Raw genomic sequence first — 14,387 nt, 5'->3', positions numbered from 1 at the left:
CATGTCTTCCTTAATACCATCACCTGGTTACCCCATGCCCTAATCCCCTTCCCTTCTGTACCCCTCAGTTTGTTTCCCAGAGTCCAGAGTGTTTTGTCGTTGTCTCTCTCTCTGATTTCTTCCCATTAAGTTTTCTCTCCTTTCCCCTATTGTCCTCTGAGCTATTCTTTATGTTCCACATATGAAGGAAACCATATGATAATTGCCTTTCTTTACTTGACTAATTTCACTTAGCATAATCCCCTCTGTTCCATCCATGTCAATGTAAATAGTTGGTATTCATCCTTTCTAATGACTGAGTAATATTCTATTGTATATATGAACCACATCTTTATCCATTCATCTGTTGAAGGGTAGAATGGATTTTTAGAGGCAAAAACAAAACAAAACAAAAAACTTATTATTCCACCTAGGTTTTTGTAATTATTTTGCTTAAAATTGGAAGCTTATGTTTGTTATTCTTCCTTTTTCCTTAGCCTGAACAACCATCATCTCTTTATGAAACAACTCTTATATGAAAGTTACTTGTTGATTTGCCATCCCACTGTATATTTCATGCTTCTTTGATTTTGTCCAGAGTATTTCCTCTGGGAATGTCCTTCCTTCTCCTTTATCTGTATAAGACCTATTGAAAAATGATTTCCCTTGTTAGCCAGACTTATTCTGCCTATTTTGAATAAAACTACAAATGTTTCTCATTTGGTTAAAAACTATTCTACATTGATTCTTATTTGATTAAAGACTATTCTTCTCCAATGTAAGACCCTAGAACAATGGTCAGTAACCAGGTATGTTATGTCCCTTTCCACACATGCAGGTGACATTTGGCAATGTCTGAGACATTTTTTATTTTCATGACAAGAAAAAACAACTGGAACCTGATGGGTAGGAGTCAGGGATGCAGCTAAGTCTCCTACAATATAGTGAATTGTCCCAGGACACAAAATTTTTCTAGCTAAAAGCACCAAGTGTGTTGAGAAGGAGAAAATCTTCTTTAGAAGAATATCAATTAGGCCCCTTGAAGTTGGAAATATAAAACTATCAGGAAGAAAAGTAACTATGTTTTTCACATGATTTTTCTTCTGTTTGGTTGAAGGCAAGCTTTTCTATTTTATTTACCTGCTCCTTGTTTACACTATCCTGTAAGGATTCTCTAGGGCAACTCTGACCCATGTGGCCATGTTAAGTCTCCCAAATGAATATTCCTGATAGACAGTAGTACACACTTTTGAGCAAATTTCAGAGAGAGTTAGCCAGTATATGGATGATATGGCATTGAAAATGTGGTTTTATATCAGACACATAACATATTGTAAACATGTGTAATGTGTGTACTATAATTATTTGGTAAATAATTATTTGGTAAAAATAATTATTTGGTATATAATTATTTGGTAAAAATATAGAGGGCATATGGGAATTTTTTCCCATCAGAATTTAAACAGGCACAAACTGATTTAACAAAAATTTAAAGATATTTTTTATTTATTTGAAAGAGAGAGAACACAAGCTGTAGGGAAGAGCAGGAGAGAAAGAGAAACAGAATCCCTGCTGAGCAGGAAGCCCAATGACATGGGGCTTCATCCCAGGACCCTTGGACCATGACCTCAGCCAAAGGCAGATGTTTAATTAACTGAGTCCCCCAGGTGCTCCCATGAACCATGAGAGACTATGGACTCTGAAAAACAACCTTAGGGTCTTGAAGGGGCGAGGAGTGGGAGGTTGGGGGAACCAGGTGGTGGGTATTAGGGAGGGCACATGGATTGCATGGAGCACTGGGTGTGGTGCAAAAACAACAATTACTGTTATGCTGAAAAGTTTTAAAAACAAACAAACAAATAAATAAATAAATAAAATCTTTGGGGGGAAAAAAAAACATTTAAGGTCCTTTGTTCTTTTTTATCTATCTCCTTTTTTTTTTTTTTTACCTGAAATTGCAAATGCCTTCCTTCATCCTACTGACCAGATGGACATAATGGATATATGCAGAACATCCCATCCTAACAGCAGAATACATGTTCTTTTCAAGTGCACGTGGAACATTCTCCAGAATAGATCACATATTAGGGCACAAAACACGCCTCAACAAATGCAAAAAAGATTGAGATCATACCATACACCTTTTCTGACAACAATGTTTAGAGCTAGAAGTCAACTACAAGAAAAAATTATATGAGGAAGTGGTGATGCAACATGGGGGCTTAAGTGGGTAGAAGAAGAATCAATGAAACAAGATGGGATTGGGGGGGAGACAAACCATAAGTGACTCTTAATCTCACAAAACAAACTGAGGGTTGCTGGGGGGAGGGGGTTTGGGAAGAGGGGGTGGGATTATGGACATTGGGGAGGGTATGTGCTTTGGTGAGTGCTGTGAAGTGTGTAAACCTGGTGATTCACAGACCTGTACCCCTGGGGATAAAAATATATGTTTATAAAAAATAAAAAATTAAAAAAAATTATAAAGACCACATAGATGCAGAGGTCAGCCAACATGTTACTAAAAAATGAATTTGATTCATATATACAAAGGGATATTACTCAGCCATCAGAAAAGATGAATACCTACCATTTGCATCAACATAGGTGGAACTGGAAGGGATTATGCTAAGTGCAGTAAGTCAAACAGAGGAGGACAAGTATCATATGGTTTCCCTAATATGTGGAACATAAGGGATAGCATGAAGAACCAGAAATCAGAGAAGGAGACAAACCATGAGAGACTCTGGACTTCAGGAAACAAACTGAGGGTTACATGAGGGGGAGCGATGAAGGGATGGGGTAACTAGGTGCTGGTGTTAAGGAAGGCAGGTGTGGTGATGAGCACTGGGTGTTATACCCAACTAATGAATCATTGAACATTACATCAAAAACTGATGATGTATTATGTTGGCTAACTGAACATAATAAAAAGAAATGAATAGGCAGCCACAAAAATCAAAGAAGAAATTAAAAAAAAAAATACATGGAAACAAATGAAAATGAAAACACAATGGCCCAAAACCATTGGGATGCAGCAAAAGTGGTCATATGATGGAAGTATTTGGCAACAAAGGTGTATACCCAAGGAGCCAGAAAAATCTCCAAAAACCTATTTTTACATGTAAAGGATCAAGAAAAAGGACAACAGGTGAAGCCTAAAGCTAGCAGAAGGAAGGAAATAATGACAAATCAGATGATACAGAATGATACAGAAACTAAGAAAACAATTGAACACATCTATGAAACCAGGAGTTAGTTCTTTGAAAAAATTAATAAATCGATAAACCTCTAGGCAGACTTATCAAAAAGAAAAGAGAAAGGACCCAAATAAATAAATTCATGAACCATAGAAGAGATATAATAACCAAGACCACAGAAATACACATAATTATAAAAGAATATTATGAAAATATGAAAAACTGTATGTCAACAAATTGGACAACCTGGAAGAAATGTCTAAGTTCCTAGAAACATATAAACTACCAAAACTGAAACAAGAATAAATAGAAAACTTGAACAGACTAAAACTAGCAAAGAAATTGAATCTCAGTAATTGAAGAATGTTTACTTCTTAAATTTGCCAACATCTCAACATTACCTCAAGTACATCTTAAGGTTAGCAGCATACAAAGTCTAGAAATGGGGTGAATCATGTCAAAGAGAAAGTACTATGTGCATCAGTACTATGTGTTTCTTTGAATTTATCATTTGTTCTTATTATAAAAGATACACTAATTCTTCTCCCCATATTTCTAAAAATTGTAATGCACTTATCATATCTTCTTTTTATTTGCATTAAGAGCAAATGGCATTATTCCTCCACATCTATGAAGCATAAAACATCTGTGTTCTGAAGGAAGAGTGGAAGAAAAGAGGGAGGAAGGTATAAATGGAAGGATGGAGAAAATTTTCATCAAACGTGCAGTAAATGCTTCAAAGCTCAATACAGAAGGATTTAGAAATGTCCCTCATAACTAGTCATTCTGAGAATATTACTGAATTCACAAAAATAGCATCAATAAGATAAAAATCTGAGGAATAATACTGCAAGAGAATGAGTTAAATGTGTGATAAAGAGTCATTGTGGATGCAGCTTTTCTTTCCAAAAATGTTTCAGCGAAAGAAGGATCACAAGGATACTAATTTATATAGAAACCATTAGCATAGTAACATGCCTATATTGAAGTTTTCATTAGATTTTTCTCCAAATGAGGACAGCAGGAAAAAAAAAAAAAGCTGACAAAAGTAAGGTTTATTACTTAATTTTTACAAGTTTCCTTATCTTCTAAGGAAGTCAAAAATATAACTTGAGTATATTAATTTCTCTGCATTTACCCTTTGGGGAAAAAGAAATGAGGAGACCAAGTTGACTCTGCAAGTTGTTAAATTGACTTCAGAGATATTAGCTGTAGATGGACCCAAGAGAGCTTCATTCTGAGCTAGTGGGTCCCTAGTGGCTTGGGCTAGTGGCTAGGAAATTGCATGTTCAGACCTTCTCCTTCTCCACATTCACTGGGAAACATTATAATTGGTAACCACTTTAAGTTTAGTAAATTTATGCTGTGTCTAGCAAATTATAGACCTTGCTTTGTATTTTGTTGGATGATGAACTCACCCACATGATCTCAGACAGACTTATAGAAGAAAGAGCAAGTCTGCTTTGCAGGGATAGAAGAAAAGCAGGAAAGGATATCCCAGAGATGTCCACATGTTGGCAGATAGCCCCAGTGATAAATGGATCAGAGTTCATTATGTTTACCAGGGGCTGTTCTAGAAGGTACAGGTAGAAGAAAGGGGAATTACCAACAACAAAAAAAAAAAAAAAAAAGAAAAAAAAACACAAGGGAATGAGATAGGAATCTCAGAAGGATGAAAAGTGGATGGCAGCAGAACAATGAGTGATGACGCTGTGAAGATTGCTGATGGTCTACAGGTGTCTGGTAAGAGCTGGCTCCCAACAACAAAGTGAAAGGAAGTTTACCCCTTAATGTTTCACTACCAGTTTCTCCAATGATAAGCACTCCTTCCCAGCTGCTTTGTACTCACTTATGTCCTCTCTCACCTGCCTCCCCACCATCTGTACCATCTGTACTTGTCAATTAATGCTCCCACAGCAGCTCCTTTCTCTTGAATAAATCAGACAATGGGATTATTACTAAAGGATTCCTATTCTAATTCTGATTAACTATGAGGAAGGAAAAACTCAACCCTATGAGAAATGATCTGTGACCTATGGATTTGTAGAATGAAGCACTGAAGAGCAAAACCATGGAAATCAAAACTTAGCTAACGGACTAGTCCATTCTAAATACATGTTGGCTGAACACAGCCTTTCTTCATAAACAATCCTTCTGACTACAGTCCTTCACTAAAGTTTTAGCTGCATAGCTGCAGCTATTCTTGAACTACTGGCATATTTGGTGACACACAGTGTATGGTTAGGTGATCATGAGCTGCTGACATAGAGCAACAATATTGGAGAGTCTAGAAAAGAATGAAATAACTGAACTCTGTTTTCTACAGGATATCAAATATTTTTCTATTGCACAACTTGAGAATTTCATGATTTTAGGCTTGTAAATTTTAGAGTATTTATTTATTTATTTATCTGAAAGAGAGAGAGAGCACAAACAGGGAGGGGAGCGACAGAGGGAGAAGGAAACTCCATGCTGAGCAGGGAACCTGATATTGGGCTTGATACCAGGACCTGATCATAACCTAAGCCAAAAGCAGATGCTTAACTGACTGAGCCATCCAGGTGCCCCAGATATGTAATTTTTTTAAAAGATTTTATTTGACAGAGAGAGATCACAGGTAGGCAGAGAGGCAGGCAGAGATTGAGGAAGGAAGCAGGCTCCCCGCTGAGCAGAGAGCCCAATGCGGGGCTGGATCCCAGGACCCTGAGATCATGACCTGAGTCGAAGGCAGTGGCTTAACCCACTGAGCCACCTAGGTGCCCCCCAGATATGTAATTTTTATAAACAATGATCTTTATCAGAGAAGAACTCTCATATAAGGACTAAGAGACCAGTTTTCAGAAAATTCAGTCATCAGTCAACTGAGGTGGTTAAATTTTCATTAGCTGCTTTAGCCCTTTCCTGAATCTTTCTACTATCCCAAGTCTACTCTCTGTCTTGTATTTGTACTTTTATATATGACTTCTGTTGGGGAACCTATCCTTTCACCCCTTAGCTTTCTTTTTTTAGATTAAATTAAATTTTATTTTATTTGTGTGTGTTCCAAAATTCATTATTTATCACCTCACCCAGTGCTCCATGCAATACATGCCCTCATTAATACCTACCACCAGGCTAATCCAACCCCCACTCCCCTCCAAAATCCTCGGTTTGTTTTTCAGAGTCCACAGTCTCTCATGGTATGTCTTCCACTCTGATTTCCCCCAACTCCCTTCACCTTTCCATCTCCCAATGTCCTCCGTGTTATTCCTTATGCTCCACAAGTAAGTGAAACCATATGGTAATTGACTCTCTCTGCTTGACCTATTTCACTCAGCATAATCTCCTCCAGTCCTGTCCATGTTGATACAAAAGTTGGGTATTTATCCTTTCTGATGGAGACATAATACTCTGGAAAACAGTGTGGAGATTCCTTAAGAAATGAAAACTAGAGATACCCTATGAGTCTCCAATTGCACTACTGGGTATTTACCCCAAAGATACAGATGTAGTGAAAAGAAGGGCCATCTGTACCCCAGTGTTCATAGCAGAAATGGCCGCAGTCGCCAAACTGTAGAAAGAACCCAGATGTCCTTCAATAGATGAATGGATAAAGAAGATATGGTCCATATGTGCCCCTTAACTTTCTATTCATTTCCTGTGACTGACCTCACAAAATGATTTAAAAGTGTTCAAATGATTAAGAATTAATAAAACTAATTTGGACGGGGCACCTGGGTGGCTCAGTGGGTTAAAGCCTCTGCCTTCGGCTCAGGTCATAATCCCAGGGTCCTGGGATCAAGCCCCACATCAGGCTCTCTGCTCAGCAGGGAGCCTGCTTCCTCCTCTCTCTCTCTGTCTGCCTCTCCAGCTACTTGTGATCTCTGTCTGTTAAATAAATAAAATATTTTTAAAAAAATAAAAAAAAAAAAAAATAAAACTAATTTGGCCAAATCTCATGTTAATGGGTTTAAACAGTTCAAACCCAAGAACTAGCCTGTATCCACGAATAAACAATTTATTCATTTTCTTATACCCAGTAGCTATCTAGAATGAGTCCTCTTGCCTGTATATTTTGTCATGCTGAACTTCTTGCCTTCTAGAGACTTCTCCCCTAGGTGTTTCACAGAATGTGAGCTATTTTAAGCACACAAATAATTTTCAGGAATTCACTTCTTAGTATATAGGAAAAATAAAATACAGTCATACTGGATATGTAGAAATAGCTGATATTTTGACCCATTCTTGCCTAAAGTGCAGGATTTGGATGACCCTTTCCAAAGTTCTTCCTTTACTTTCCTTTGAAAGGACATCTGATATTACATAGGTACAAATATTATAGATAGATAAAGGTATCTAAATATATCATGCTCTTGGGTGTCAGCTCTTTCTCTCTTCTCTTTCATAGGCAGTTTTTTTCTACTAATATACTGGTCAGAGTAGGATTTGCTGGTCCAAATCGTCAGTTCTGGACCCAGAAACAGTGGAAAATAAGTACTATTAAGTAGCCGGAATTTGGGATATGGAGAAATTCATTATACCCTGACTCAAACACCCTTTCTAAACAAAATAAACAAGTCTAATCATTTTGTCCACAGGTCCAGAATGAGATAACAGACAGATCACCAGTTTAGTCCCGTACCCATGTGACCTGGCTGGTTCCAATGCAGCTGACCTGCCATGCACATAATCATTGTGCTACAGTGCTCTGGATGCCCTTCCTGAAAACAGTGGAGTTTATCTATGGATATTTTCCTTCAATAATATAAATGAGATGGAAGATATAATCTTAGAGTTCAGTCAAAATCAGAGGAACTCACTATGATGACCTTGGATTAAAATAAGAATAGAAGAGAAAGTACAACTGACTGAGATACTCCTTTCATTTGCTTCTGAGACCCAAAGACATTATGTCGATCTCCAACATTACAGTCTTCATGCCTTCTGTATTGACACTAATAGGGATCCCAGGCCTAGAGTCTGTGCAGTGCTGGATCGGGATTCCATTCTGTGTCATATATCTCATTGCTATGATTGGAAATTCTATACTTCTGATCATCATCAAGTCAGAGCGCAGCCTCCATGAACCCATGTACATTTTCGTAGGCATGCTAGGAGTCACAGATATTGCACTTGCAACCACCATTATGCCCAAAATGCTTGTCATATTCTGGTTTCATGTACCAGAGATTTATTTTGATTCTTGTTTGCTTCAAATGTGGCTCATTCACTCATTTCAGTGCATAGAGTCAGGCATCCTCTTGGCCATGGCTCTGGATCGTTATGTGGCCATCTGTTATCCACTAAGACACAGCACCATCTTCACCTACCAGCTGGTCACCCAAATAGGGGCTGTGGTAACACTCAGGGCTGCCATTCTAGTAGCCCCATGCCTAGTACTGATAAAGTGCCGGTTTCAATTTTACCACACAACCATCATCTCCCACTCCTACTGTGAGCATATGGCCATTGTGAAGCTGGCTGCAGAAAATGTGCGGGTCAACAAAATCTATGGCTTGTTTGTGGCATTCACTGTTGCAGGATTTGACCTCACATTCATCACTTTGTCCTACATACAGATCTTTTTCACAGTTTTTCGTTTGCCCCAGAAGGAGGCTCGGTGGAAAGCATTCAATACCTGCATTGCCCACATCTGTGTCTTCCTCCAATTCTACTTCCTTGCCTTCTTCTCTTTCTTCACACATAGGTTTGGTGCTCACGTTCCCCCTTATATCCATATCCTCTTTTCTAGCCTCTACTTGCTGGTTCCCCCTTTTCTCAATCCACTTGTCTATGGTGCCAAGACCACGCAGATCCGCATTCATGTGGTAAAAATGTTGTGTTCATAAAATCCACCGTAATTAACACCTGAAGCCTTCCACTTCATGTAATAATAATAATATCACAAAACTACATAAAATATTTCAAAAACAACATTAATTGAGGTGGCATCGTTTTCTATTTAATTTTCTTGTGAAATCTGCCTGCATTTTAGATTGTTTTCACATCATCATACTCTGTGGTAACAAGCACTCAGTGGGTTTCCGGATGCTACTGCATAATAATAGGAAGAAACACAAAGAACAAGATAGTGAAGAGATGATGTTTCATTTTATCTTCTATTTTTTAGTTCCTAATTCAGCTTCCTTTTCTATGGATTCTTCTCCAGAAAGATTCACAAATATACATCTATTACTGAATTAAGTGCACCCAAACCCATTGTTCTAGAGTGTCCATGTACTCAATAAAAACAAGATGTTGGTAGGTCTTGAATGTTTTAGTTCTCTTAAAAAAAAAAAAAAAAGATGTGATTTAAGCATATTGTGTCAAAACAAACAAGCAAATGTATAAACAAAATCCAAACATTTATAGATGTAATGAGATAATAATATAAAAATTCTGGTGTATCTCCAGAGTCATTCATGAGTTTCCAGATGCAAAAATCATAAGAAATAAAGTGCTCCATTTTACAAATCCATACTTTTTCTGCCAACAACACCAGTTATATCTTTATTACTTTGCCAAGCATTTTTAAAGCACAATATATTAAATATTATATGAGGGAATAGAGGCAGAGTGGTAAACTGGACACATGGCATAAGTTTCATGGATTTGTTTCCTTGTATTTCTGGGAGGGAAGAAGAGAGAAACAAAGAGAAAGGGAAAGGAACAAGAAGTTGTAGGGGTAGGCACTGAGTGCAAGGTAAGGAAACATTGAAATCCAACTGAAAGCCGCAGGCAGGAGAGTTATGTTCTTTGTTTCTTTTATTGTTTATTTATTTTTATTTATTTTTTTTTTATTAATAAGCCTGGTTCCTGAGGAATAATGAATGATTGGCTCAGTAAGGAAGGGCACGATATGCCAGGTAGATGATAGAGGTAACCTGAACTAGAGAATGTGCTTAATGTAAGAGCACAGATTTTTTTTTCCAATGTAAGATACGATTTGGGGAGACATGGATACTATGGATATCAAGTATGGCCATGGAGGGCAAATCGGGTAAAGGGGAGCAGGATGAATAAGACACAGTACAGCATAGGGAACAGAGTAAAGGGTATTCTATTAACTTTGTATGGTGACAAATGGTAGCTACACTTGCTGTTAGCACACTATAGTGTTTAGAGTTGAATCACTATTCTGTACCCCTGGAAATAATGTAACACGTATGTCAGCTATACTCCAAGTTAAATTAAAAAAAGAAAAAAAAATAAGGAATGGCCATGGACACTCTGCAAAGATGTTGAACTTTATTCTGAGCACTATTATTTGTCATCAGAGGCTTTCTCCATAAGGTAAACAAATGTTTTTGTGTGTGCATGTGTAAATGTCTTTGTGTGTGTGTGTGTGTATCAGGAATGTGAGGGTGTATCTTCTCAGTGGATATAAGATACCCTGCTTTTTAATCAGGCAAGGCTATTAAATTAATGAAGAAATGGAGTATTTTAACTAAGATTAATGACTTCAGAGCTTAAGGCTAGTGGACTGTTCCTGAAAACTCCAACTCATAGGTCATATACTGAATGATGATGGAAAATATACATATGTGTGCATATGTCCATAATTTGATTTATGACATTAAAATCAATGCATCTATAAAATAGACTGCATGTTGTATAAATGGGTGATACTCTGTCTTGTTTAATGGATTCGGGCTCATCACATTATCAATGACTGCTGAGGATGACTATTTGTATATCTAGGGGATGTCTTGGGAAATCCTCTGAAAAATATTTTCCATGTCAATTTTTGTTATATAAATAATATGTGACATTATTATAATGGATTATCAATAGGGCTGTTGTTTTTAGATAACATAGTTTCTTTAGAAATAAAACTGAAAAAAAAAAAAAAAGAAAGAAAGAAAACTGAGATATCGTCAGAAGTAATTTCTTAATGTTTTAGCCAGGGTTCAACAACCTTCTATGAAAAGGAACAAATACATAGCTTAGGCTTTGTGGGAAGAGACAATTCAAAATTATTAAGTAGGTATTTGGATAACAGGAGAGAAAACAACTTTGCACAAAAATATTTAATGACATTCAAAATCTAATAATAATAATGATGATAATAACAATAATAATCATAATTGTGTCATTTTTCTATAATTTAGCCCAAAGTAGAAGAATGGAATTCATTTCCCCCTCTCCCCCGGGGGATAACATTCTGCTTAAGTGAGGCTGAGAGTCTGACTTTTTCTATCATCACATCAATCTCAAGAATTCATCTGTAAAAGCTGTTGTTAGCTAGTCGGATATACAAAGACAGCAGGCCAGCATAGGGTGGTCCACTCTAATTCAAAGCTTATCTGGAAACGTTTAAAATATATCTAACAATTGCTAGACCTAATGGTGATCCTAAAATTAATGGGAATAGGAAACCAATGGGGAAGCGCAATGTGAAACTGGAAATTATTTCAACCAGCGTCAATTGTCAATATGGTGTATCCATTCCAGAGTCCAGACTGTCCCATTATTGTGACCTTCAAATTATCAGGACCAGCTCAATCTGAGACCTGATGAGGAAAAAAGGGAGAACAAATGGGCCTTTGCAAGGACAAGAGGATAATCAGGATTCTACATCCTCCCATACATGGGCAAGGACAATTATAGAATATATTCTTGAATGGGAAATTGCCTGAAAAAGAAAAATATATTTTGTAAATGCTAACTTTAGTGATTTCTAGAAATCTCAAAGTGATCTTTCAAAAGAGATTACATCAGTTATAACTATGACTCATAGCACTTATATGTCTGAATCCTAAAACACTGGTTATGATTGAGCTTTTTTTTTATTTTTTATTTTTTATAAACATATATTTTTTATCCCCAGGGGTACAGGTCTGTGAATCACCAGGTTTACACATTTCACAGCACTCACCAAAGCATATACCCTCCCCAATGTCCATAATCCCACCCCCATGATTGAGCTTTTTAAACTTTGACAGTCTGCTGAGTAAAATACCCTTCTCTTTATAATTAGCATTAATAAAGAGTGCAATAAACGCTGCTTTTCCACTTGTATATCTGTCGCTCTCGCCAGCAAGAACGACACGGAGACACGCGTGGAGGCAAACTTCTTTAATGGCTTCTTTATATCTCCTTCCCCCTCTGGCGCAGCACAGCACCCAGCTCCCGCCGCCCTGCTCGCGCGCCGTCGCCGCCTCCGCCGCCATGGTCCGGGCTGCGGCCCCCTCCGGCCCGCAGGGCGCGGTGTGGCCTGGCTCCCGGGGGGCCCACCCCTCTACAAGTACATTCAAGCATATATACACCGACAGCTTAGCCCGCCTAGCCAATCTCTGCAGTGCTCATGCACCTCCCGTGTGAGTGGACCTAAATGAACAGCCAATCATATTCAATCCCTTACAGCTCTTATAGTAGGCCTCCTGTACTGGCTCCCCACATATATCCTTTTGTTGAATTACTTTATTGTTTCCTTTGATCATTTTCTGATTTGTGTTAATTTTTTCTTCGTGTTTTTAAAATCTGATAAAAATATATCGAATTAACATTCTCAAGGGTTTTATTCCTCAAGAGTGATTTCAGAAGCAGAAAGGGGTTTTCATAATATAATAAAACCTGATGTTTTGACACATCAGGTGCTGGAGTTGACTTTCACGCTTGGTGTTATCTTTCAGACTAAGGAGCAATAATGCATTGATCCTTTAAATTTTTTGTAAGCTCTTATCTAAATGTTCAATTTGGGCAGAGTAATTTGCAACATTGGCCCTTCTCCACCCTTCTTCTTCTTGGTAGAAAAGTGTCCAATGACTGTTGTAAATTCACCCTTTGACATGTACAAGACACTGGTTTTTAGTATATTCAAAAAATTTGTGTTACTGTCTCTTCTCTAATTCCATAACATTTTTGTGGTCCCATAAAGAAACCCCATTCCATCATCAGGCACTAGCCACTCATTCTGTCCCCAGTTTATGGAAACTCACATACTTACTGACTCTATGGATTTCACTAGTCTGGACATTTCAAGAAAGTGTATCATATAATACATGACCTTTTATATCTGGCTTCTTTCGCATGCTATAAAGTTTTCAAGTTCAGCTATGTTGTAGCATATCAGAACTTCCTTTTATTTTTAGTGATTGGAATGTCATTGCACATATATATCTGAGTCTACTCTTGCACCTGGCAGTCAAGACTCTGGCCACAAGATCTTCTCCACTATATGTTAAAAACCCCCATTTTAAATCACAATTCCACAAATAGTATAGTCATGGCCAGGTCCTTCTATTTTGTATTTTCCGTAATTCATTCAGACTGTATTTTCTCTCTTGATAAATTTTATCAACCATTGCAGTAAAAGCTATTCAACTTCATTTCTAACACTGCTGTATTAAAAATTAAACTTTTGGGCACCTGGGTGGCTCAGTTGGTTAAGCAGCTGCCTTTGGCTCAGGTCATGATCCTGGGATATATCCTGCATCGGCCTCCCTGCTGAGCAGGGAGTCTGCTTTTCCCTCTGATCCTCTCCCATCTCATGCTTTCTCTCACTCTCTCTCTCTCTCTCTCACTTCACTCTCAAATAAATAAACAAAATCTTTAAAAATAATAAAAATCAAATTTCTGTTTCTGGTTTTCTCTAGGACATATGTAGAATGAAAAGCCACTTCTGAAAATTTGTACTCTGTACCTCCTATTACATTACTCCTAAGTAATTATTTCAATTAATATAGGAGTTCTAAGGAATTGTGTCTGTCACCAAATAAGGAGTCACTTTGTTTCTAAAAAAAATTGTATTCCCCTTTAGCTCTCACAGGTTTTAACTAAACAGTATCTAAGAATAATTTTGTCTTTAATATTCAACAGCATTATGATTCTATGAGGTTCAAAACTTTTTTTCATTTCCCAAAGGTATCTTGTGAGTCATTCAATATGTTTATATTATAATTATCTACATAGAGAGTATTGCATCAATTTTAGAACCTGCTTACCTCACCTCAGCCTACTTAATAATCTGAGAACTATTTCTTCTGTTTTCTCTGAAAATATTTTATTTTGAGTTCATCTGGTGTTCCTCTTTTTGGTGGTTGGCATTGTGATATACATTGTTTTCTGATTTACCTATTTGTGCTGTGGTTGATTTCAATCTACCATGTGATGTCACTGAGTGCAGAGCTGGAAAGAGAAACAGCCAACTCCTCTAAGCCACTGTGAAGTAACTTAGCACATGAAGCAGCCATATTCTAGGATGAAGATAATTTTATGGCAGTTTAAAGG

The 14,387-nt window shown here is 37.4% G+C and overlaps 1 protein-coding gene across 1 annotated transcript; it reads left to right on the top strand.

Moving 5' to 3' along the window:
* Nucleotides 1-8,065: 8,065 nt before the first annotated feature.
* Nucleotides 8,066-9,004, top strand: LOC131821267 (olfactory receptor 52A1). Its single transcript, XM_059157241.1, has one exon. It carries the CDS (start codon nt 8,066-8,068, stop codon nt 9,002-9,004), a length of 939 nt encoding a protein of 312 aa, XP_059013224.1.
* Nucleotides 9,005-14,387: the final 5,383 nt, after the last annotated feature.

Source organism: Mustela lutreola, chromosome 1 (genome assembly GCF_030435805.1).
Source record: "Mustela lutreola isolate mMusLut2 chromosome 1, mMusLut2.pri, whole genome shotgun sequence".
NCBI lineage: Eukaryota > Metazoa > Chordata > Mammalia > Carnivora > Mustelidae > Mustela > Mustela lutreola.
The sequence above is the reverse complement of the archived record's forward strand: the minus strand, read 5'-3'. Positions and strand labels throughout refer to the sequence as shown.

Coding starts and splice junctions, on each gene's coding strand:
- LOC131821267 (XM_059157241.1), top strand. CDS start 8,066: ATGTCGATCTCCAACATTACAGTCTTCATGCCTTCTGTATTGACACTA.